Genomic DNA, 9,245 nt, shown 5'->3' on the forward strand with positions numbered 1-9,245 from the left:
TCCCCTTTACACTGCTTGCTGGCTTTGTCCTAATTCTTGATCCCTCCACCTGACCCTGTTGAAGCCTAGTTGTAGTTGACTCATGTCTTTGCACCGTTTATTCTCTCTTACTGTCCTTCATTCAGCTCGTTTCTTGAAGCATTCTGAAAAATGAATCAGTAGCCCCAAGTTTTCTTCTTACTCCATCAAAATCAGCTTTTACCTAACTAGTCTCAGGTACCACTTAGGTTTCTTGTAAAGGTGAATGGTTTCTGTGATTTCCATCTGTATGAATATATCTTGGCTATTCTTTTCTCCTAGACCCCAGTTTTTCCCTTGCTTGTCACAGGTTTTTCCTCCCCCAGGTTCTCCATGTCTCTTCACTATTCTTAACAGAATCCATCTACTTTTGTAGACTTTGCCCTTCTCTAAATCCTAGGAACTGTTTTGTTCCCTTCTTTGCTGAGGTGAACTTGATGCCAAAGACACATGCTCTTCTGTGCTTGCCAAATGTTTTGCTTTCAAACCCTACCTGTGGTTGTGTCTCTTCCTCTTCCTTGTTTGCTTTTAACAGCACCATCCTCAAACTCTGTTTTTAATCCGTGACGTTCTTGGAGTTGTCCTTGCCACAGTTAGAGGCTGTTGCCAGATCTTGTCACTTCAGTTCCCAACCTCTGTAAAATCTGAATTGTAGTCTGGCACATTGAGGGAAGCATGTATTGTTTGTGCTCTTTCACTTCCTTTCTTACAGTCCCTGATAGCCATTATCAGTTGTCAACAAACTCTTAGTGTAGCACAAACAAAACTGATTTGTCTTGGTCAGTCAGGTCGCATCTGTCCTATTACCATTCCCATTCCCCGTACCATTCTATGATTCTCCCATACCGTTCTGTGATTACAAGGGGATTTTTTTCCCTGCATTTCATATAAATGCATTCTTGTCTTCCTGTGTTCAAGAGACTGAGCAGTTGTGCTGTCATCTATTTGTTTCTGCTTCCAGTTTACCTTTTTATGTTAATTAACCTACCTGGTTAATGCCACCTTCTTATGTGTAAAGTCTGCTGTGGCTTCCTTGACTTACCTAGTTTTGTGTCTTCTTCAGTGTCAACTGTCTGTGGTACAGCTTGTTTAGGAACAATCCTGCTAGCTTAGTAACTTTGTGAGTCAGAGTAAGACAAACTCTGAAACTGATTGGAATAAAAAATGGAACAGGAGAAATATTTCATTTTCCGAAGAGTCTCATATAGGATTTTTGGTGAGGTATTGGTAAATATTGATTTACTCTAAATTCTGAGATTACTTTCCTCTGAGACATACTTTTGCTATCAGGAAACACTAAAACATTGCTAGAAGTTCCTTTTTAAAAAATTTCTAGTTTCTCAAACATAGTCCTTAGCTCTAAATGTGTTAAGGTATCAGTTAATGACTTGGTGCAAATTCAGACTCTGAATCCCTCGGTTATTTTGTGTAGTTATCTGTATTCTACTGATTAGGTTCAAGTGAGATCGAGTACTTTTTGTCTTACTGCCAGAAGTGAAGTCCACAGTGGTATGCCATAGAAACTTTATCTGTTACAAGATTGGGATGTCTGTGTTAGGAGGAGAAAACCCTGAAAAACTTCTGTACCATACCCTGATGTGTACCTCACTCGGAATGTCTCTTGTACAGAGGAGTAAGCTGTTGGAAGTGGGAGCTGCGTGTGTTTGGCTGGAAGCAGGGAGTGTCTGTGTGAGTGAAATACAGGAAACAGTTCTGGAAGAACTCTGTTTTTTATTGAATGCAGAGATCTGGAGTGAGGAAGGTTAAGCCTGCTTCCTATAGGCATACAAGGGGCCAGCAACAGGCAGACAGTTAAATAACCAGTGTATCCAGGAGCTCTTTTGAGGCTTCCTTGCTTAACCATGTATGAGCTTTGTTTGGGTTTGTTCCGTTCCCTTCCCTTCCCCTCCCCGCATCCCGCCCCCCCCCCATTCAGAGGTATGTGAAAGTTCTGTATGAAATACAGTTCCATTTTCTTCCTGATATTTTGAGGGTTATTAATCAGTAACCAGAGGAGCTAAGGCATTCTTAACTTCAGTTTATAGATACAGTGTGTCTCAAACATGCTGTAGTTTAAAATATCTTGGAGTTCTAGTAACGAATGGGTTTACAGACCATTTCTGTTCCCTCATTGTTCAGGGAGGTTTATGAAATGAATGAATCACATAGTAATGAAAAGCTAAATCGGTGCATAATTAAGAAAAGCCTGGCCCTCTGGAAGAGGACTCAAAAGGCTCCTTTCAGAGTTTGATGTGTTCACAGAAGCATTGCTCTGCTGGCGCAGTAGTAACCCTTTTGCAGTATATGAAAAAAGTTGGATGGAATGATGAAGAGGCTGGTTTTGAATAAGTGGTACATTGTTTAAATTCTCTTGAAAGAGCCTTGCTTTTCCTTATTAAAAAGATGATTTACTGGTAAAATATTTCATATCCCATTCCTGGTTTTTATTACCACCTTTAGTCAAAGAGTGTCTCAATAACCAATGCAGATGCATAGTTCTACATAGTGCAGACTTGGTTTTGGGCAACTGGGATCTGCTAACAACTCTCGGCAAGCTCAGGCCAGGTAACAGGGCTGTTAGTTTTTCCTCTTTCCTTGGTCTGAGTGAAAGAGCTTTAAACAGTTACTGATGGCAAGACGCTCTGCCAGTGCAGTCTGGATTATCTTGCTTGGGTTACACTGGTGCACACACAAGCCTCGAGGTCCTCTTACCTTCTTACACCCTTATGGAAGTTAGTGGCTCTTGGATGAGCTGGGAGCTGATGCAGGCAACTGCAAAAGGAGGTCTTGTGAAAGGTCGAGGGAAGTTTGGATTGTCTGTCCTGGGAATGTTGTGTACTCTGTAATCTAAATGGGGGCATTTTTCTCCATCTGTCAAAACAGTTGTCTGCCTGTAATGATGGGGCTCCTATTTACTTTCTTTATTGATAATGGTGGTTGAAATTACCTGTATGAGAAATGCTGAAGTTTTTGGTGAAAAATATTTTTGTTTTGAGGAAACTGAGTGTTCAATTTCAATGTTGTATTTCTGTCTCCAATTCATTGTGACTTTGCAATGAGAGTAAACAGGAAAAATATTTTTGGCTGTTCTGTAACCTACCAGAGCAACTGATACTCAGAGAATTCAGAAGTCAAACTTAGACAAAGGTTATTCTGTCTTCTGCCTCTTAAGTTTTCTTTGGTAATTTTGGGGTTCCAAGGTAAGTTGGTACCACAATTATCTTGCATCCTTGTTGACTCTAATATTGCAGATTTCACTGGATGTCCCTAGACTTGAGTGAACTCAGTCAAGTATGTCAGCAGCTCAGCAGCAATAATATAACTGGGTCACCCGGGGAAAGGAGGTGAGGGTGAAGCAACTGTTGAGTATCAATCAATTGTACTGCTGTAGATCGCATCCTCTTTCTGAGAGGCAAATATGACATGTTGAACTAAAGTTTTATTAGAATAATACAGTAATCTGTTATGCTTCCTGGCTCATCAGTGACACTCCTGCGGGTTAAGTAAATAGCCACAAGGGAGAAAAATGTAAATGAGCAGAGAAATATTGAGACTGTTCAGGTGTTTAGCAGGCTGTTCTGTTTTTCAGCACTGTCACAAGTGATCATATCAGAATTTGGATTGCATGTTTTGCTTGATAATGAATATTGTGCTTTTACTGTGACCATTTTAGTGCAAGGATTACAACAGAAGTGTGAATGGAGGTTCCTTTTTGTGTGCAGTCTTGAATGAAAAGTGAATTACCTCAACAACTAGCTAATTCATTGTGAGATAACATCGTTTTCCATAGCTTAGTGCAATACCACAGAGTGAACACATTTCTCCCTGTTAAATGTGATTCAGTAAACGATTTAGTAACCAAATTAATGCTTAATCATGAAGAATAAGTCACTAGAATTAAGTGACAATTTATAAAAAAAAATCTCTAGTAACTACTGCTGTTATGTTCAGGAGGATCTCAGGAGAGGAGAACAAGGCCTTGGGATGCCAGTGACACTGGGAGGCTTCCTGGTATCATCAGCTTATCCAGGGAAGACTTAACAGGGCAGTTCTACTACCTAGTCCCTTCTAGAAGATTTTTACAGACACTGTTCTGTAGATGGAGCTCACTCCTGTGGGATGTTTAGGTCCAGCAGATAGTAAAGGAGTCGCTCTTAAAATCAGAACTCCTGTTGGAGAATTTGCTCTGGTATCTAATCTTTACCCCATTACATACAATCTCAGTCTTTTGGGGCTCTGTGAGGTTTTCATCTTACAAGAAAACTCATGATTCCCTTTTTCCCCATCATTCATCAGATCTTAGCTCCCTGAATGATGTCTTAATTCCAACTATGAATATATCTTAGAGCATGCACTTTGAAAACCAGTACAGTGATGAATACTGCCGCAGGAAAACCAAAACTTACAATCTCCATAGTAGTACTCCTTCTTTGCATGGGGAGATGGTAGTTTGTAATGATCCTTGTAAACTGACTGACTTCTTGATGCATCCATTTTTCTCTTGTTTTAGGTGTTTGGAAATGCTCCTCCAAGTACGATGACAGAAAAATTTTCTGACCTCCTGCAGTTTACTACTCAAGTGTCACGATTGATGGTGACTGAAATTCGACGGAGAGCATCGAATAAGTCCACAGGTATTGCATGGGGCACAAGTCTGGGCTTTGTGAGGTGTGCATCATGAACTGACGTTCAATCAGTCAGAACGCTCTGAGCTGCCATCCACAGCAGCTGTGCAGGCTCAGAAGTCTTCACAGCTGTCTTCCATTTCTTTGGGCTGAGAGAGAGAGGAGGAGGCAGTGACTAGAGTTTTTCTCCCTGGGTTACACAGAAAGCTGAGTTCCACAAACGTGACAGCACATCAAAGAGAGAGGAGTTGCATCACCTCCTAGTAGAAGGAGACCAAGAACATGCATATGGACAGCTGCTGTATTTTGCCTGAGGTGCCTGTTGGTGGTGTGTTTTGTCCCTCAGATATGTTAACATTCCAAAAAGATGCATTTTAAAATTAGGCCTTGGCCTGGAAGCTAATAAGATATAAAAGTACAGTGTGGTGAGTTCCACATTAGGACCACTACCACCAGCCCTAGAAAAATGGGTAGACCTCTCTCTTGCTCTCTTTATTAAGTGTCAGAACGAGATTTGGTTCTGGTGAACCCTGAATATGTCAGAACCTGACCACATATTGGGAGTTGCATAACTTAAGACAGTGTGCCAAGAAGGCATGTTTCATTAGCTTTCCTCTTTGATTTCTTCTTCTGAAGAGGAGTGTTTCTGAGAAGTATCAAGTTTTTGTCTGCTAGATAATTTTAAGATCTGTGCTGTCTTCTCAGTTTGGATTTGGTGGTAAATAAGGAAATAGCGGGCTGGAAAAGGCTGTGCAAATTATTACGCATTAAGTCAGGAGTCACAAACTGTGCCAATTACAATTTCTTTCCATTTTAAGTAGAGTGACTAACAGTGAAACATTCCAGATGGCTAAACAGATATCACAGACAAAACCTGTTCTCTACGGGTAAACAGGCGCAAAATGTCTTTTCTTTGGGTATTTAGGGGAAATAATGTCCAACAGCCATGCTGGCAGAATGGTGGTGTTAGTTTGACCTTTTTTGGGGGGAACATCTGTTATGCCTGCTAGTCAGTTGGATTCTGTTAAGAATGGCCATTTTTGTGTGTTTATTACTTAAGTCACACCTCTCCTCTTTGCTCCGGGATAATCCAGTTGTCATCGTTGAAGCCTCACAAGTCAGGTTGATTTTGTTCATCGTGGTGGTGGTTTTGGAGGGTTTTCTTGTTTTCTACCCCACTTGAAAACTTAACCACAGTGACTTAAAAGACAGTTTGGTACTCTTCTAAGCTTTAATGTAATGAGTACCAATGGTTTTATTAAAATGGAAAACAGTAATTTTTCCTCTGTTATCAAGATTACTTTTACTTGTAAACCCTTTTCAGACCTCACCTAAGAAGGCCTGAGAGGTCTGTGTTCTGCAGTTCCATTGTGACTCTTGGTGGGACCAGGGAGTTGCAGTTTCCTCTGCAGAAATGACCAATTAACAAGCTGGTAAAACTCATAGTTTGCAGACTTTTGTGTTAAACTCTTTAGAGCTAGATACACAGTACCAGCAGTACTGAAAAAAAAAATAATATAAATTCTTGGCTTTTTAGAATACACTTTATGTTAAAGACATAACATTCTGTGTATGGATTGTGAAGGCTCTCTTTTTTTTTCTTTTTTTTTTTTTTTTTTAAACTTCCATTCTTTTGTGTACCAAACAAAAAGATACAGTGTATCTTAATAGCTATTAACAAGTAATTATATCTCCTAGCATGTTTTTAAAAGTGAAAAACTTCGCTAAGGACTATATGCAGGAAACTGCTCTGGTAATATCCAGGTGCAAATTCCTGTTGGTGTGAGTTGCTCTGTTTAAGTCGGCAAAATCGCTGAGCTTGTTTTAGAGAGAAACTTTCCATACAAACATTCTCAAAAGTCAACTTTAGATAGTTAATTAAAGGGAAGAAATTTTACAAGAACTTGCTTTCTGTCTATAAAAAGATCAGTTGGGAATGTGGTATGATTAAATCTTACCTGTTGGTGTGTTGAGGGTTTTTTTGGTTTGTTTCGGTTGGTTGGTTGTTTCATTTGGGGTTGGTTTTGGTTTTTTTTTTTACGTCTCCTCCATCTCTTAATGGAGCACAGGGCAATTTTATTTTATTTTATTTTTTAATCAGGCCTTTGAATGTTTATGCTAATAGCTATGTGAGTAATGCCTGCCATCGTGGAGGCATATCTCAGTTATTCTTGGCAGTCTGTAGTAGTTTTCTCAGAACAGCGTTTTGTGATTCAGTACTAACTGTGCCAGCACCTTATCTTAAGTAGTCTCTGAACATTGCCCTTGTAGTTATGTGTTCGACTACGGTTTCAACTGTCTTGTTCTCTAGTATGGGTGTAACCTTGGAGTAAGAAAAATGAAGCAGTTAAAATGGAGTTAAATTATCTTGTACGTTTAAGTCTTTGCTGTACAACAGTGATAATTTGCAGGTGACAGCAGTAACTGTATGAGGATTAGTGCATGGTTTCCCTTGCCCTGGGGTATCTAGTCTGTCTTAGAAGATGGTGGGGTCATGGTTGATATAACTCTGCATACTTAAAATTTTTAGCTGCCAAATTTTCCACAAATAAATCCAGTTTCATGTCTGAATTGATCAAAACATTGTGGTAGTACTGTGCTAAAATATATGTTCAAACATCTATTTCTAGCATGGTCTCGGTTCTGAAATGAACCTTTCTTTTGGGAATAGATGCGTGTGGCTCAGGGCTGAAAAAGCAAGACTTCTCAAAAAAGCACCCTTGATGCAGCCCAGGATACGGTTATTGACCTTCTGGGCTGCAAGCGCACATTGCCGGCTCATGTTCAGCTTCTCATTGACCACCACTCCCAAGTCCTTCTCTTCAGAGCTGGTCTCAAGCCATTCATCACCCAGCCTGTATTTGTGCCTGGGGCTGCCCCGACCCAGGTAGCCTGGGACCTTTTGGTTTATCATTTCAGTGAGCACCTGTACCTGAGAAAACCCAACTACTGCATAATTTCACATTGCAAACTTAAAGGTAAGCGCATAAAGCTGTCCTGTCCTCCCCAGATCAAACTGTGAACCCGTGTAACCAAACGGTGGGTTCCTGGCTGCGGTCAGTAATGAACAGAAAGCGAAAAACAGGGCAAGTACAGAGTACACTCTTCTCATATTTCGGCAGTTGAGGGTGTGCAAACCTGTGATTTGGTAGCTTGTAGTGGTTATTCCGTGTTTACTTAAATTGGTTTCTAACTCAGTCCTACATTGTCTGCATCTCCAGCACACCAAATGGTATACTGACAGCTCCGGTTATTTAATGCATTAGGAGACATAAACACCTGGTATCACAGGGAGGTTCAGAATTTCCCTTAGTGCTGGGCAGCTCTGCAACCTGGAACGTCCTTCCCCAGTCAGAATATATTCATATATATAACAGTTGTGAGGGCAACCTGTGAAACCTGTGCAGAAGGGTAGAAAACTGAAGAATGAGAAAGCAAAATAGTTTATCACAGGGCTGGAATTTTTTAACCTCCTTTCAAGGTAAATTTCAAAAATTTGGATTGGATGGTTTGTTGTTGTTTTGGTTTGGGTTTTTTTAATGATTTCATGTGTGCTATTCTGTGTACATGACTGGTTTATGCACCTTTTAAATTCATTTCAGTTATGTCTTGCTTTGTTGATTTCAGTCAAAATTTCATTCCGTATTTGCAACATTCTCTGTATGTGTCTCAGTATTTACTATTTTATGCTAAATTTATATTTGCCATACCTCTAGACTGTTCAGCTAAGCCCTTCTACCTTCAGAAACAACACTTTCAGTTTATACCGTCTGAATCTTGTGGTAGTTAGTTTTTTGGGGGTTTGGAGGTTTTTGTTTGGATTTTTGGGCAGGTTTTTTGTGATTTTTTTTTTTCCCCCCCTCTTTCTCTTAATTTCACTGACTTACTAGCAAAAATGTTTTTAGTCTCTTTAGGCATTTCTCTAACCGATCTGCTGAAGAACTATCATTATCTCATCTTCAAACAACTTTGGGAGGCCAAATTGATAAACATTTATCATCATCATGTTTGAACCATTGCAGAAAACCACATCAGTGGCTTGTATTTGGCCTCTGACAATGCCTACCTTTATTCTTTTTAATATTCCATTGATCTGCCAACTCTTTTATTGTTCATTTTTATTGCAGTTTACCTCTATCATGTCAGCAGAACTAATTTTACATTTATCTTAAATACCCAAGAGTTACTGTTACTTGTTCAAGTGCATCTCATATTTTGACTAAGTTACTGATGGTAGTTGAAGGAAGCTTCTTATCTTCTACTGATAAGTAGCCTTTCGGGCTCCACCCGTAATGAAGTCTGAAGCTTTCCTGATAGTGTTACTTGTAGTATCTGCTTCTCTTTGAAGAGTTGAGGATCTTTCTCGCTAAAATAAGTGGACTTGGGGGCTGCTTTCAGACTTTTTTGGTATGTTAGTTAACTTTTCTGTTGAGAAGAGAATGTGTTGGAAGTGATCTCACATGCTGTGACTGCACGTCTTGTTTTTTTTCATTATTTATATGTTTTTTCCTGTCCTGTGTGTGACTTTGCTTTACAAGGTGATTCTGTTTTGAATTTATTCAAATTGCTCTGAAAGGGAAGCAGTGTCCTATCAGCTACTCA

At 39.8% G+C, this 9,245-nt stretch overlaps 1 protein-coding gene across 1 annotated transcript in view; it reads left to right on the plus strand.

Moving 5' to 3' along the window:
• The window catches only part of WDFY3 (WD repeat and FYVE domain containing 3), a gene marked incomplete at its 3' end in the record, with an annotated part of 84,341 nt that overhangs the window by 1,861 nt on the left and 73,235 nt on the right, over positions 1 to 9,245 (plus strand). Inside the window, exon 2 of the mRNA XM_029085294.1 lies at positions 4,529 to 4,652. Coding sequence (XP_028941127.1) covers positions 4,529 to 4,652 — 124 coding nt within the window. The remainder of the gene's footprint in view (positions 1 to 4,528; positions 4,653 to 9,245) is intronic.

The sequence above is a fragment of the Antrostomus carolinensis genome, unplaced genomic scaffold, assembly GCF_000700745.2.
Source record: "Antrostomus carolinensis isolate BGI_N321 unplaced genomic scaffold, ASM70074v2 scaffold9986, whole genome shotgun sequence".
Taxonomy (NCBI): domain Eukaryota; kingdom Metazoa; phylum Chordata; class Aves; order Caprimulgiformes; family Caprimulgidae; genus Antrostomus; species Antrostomus carolinensis.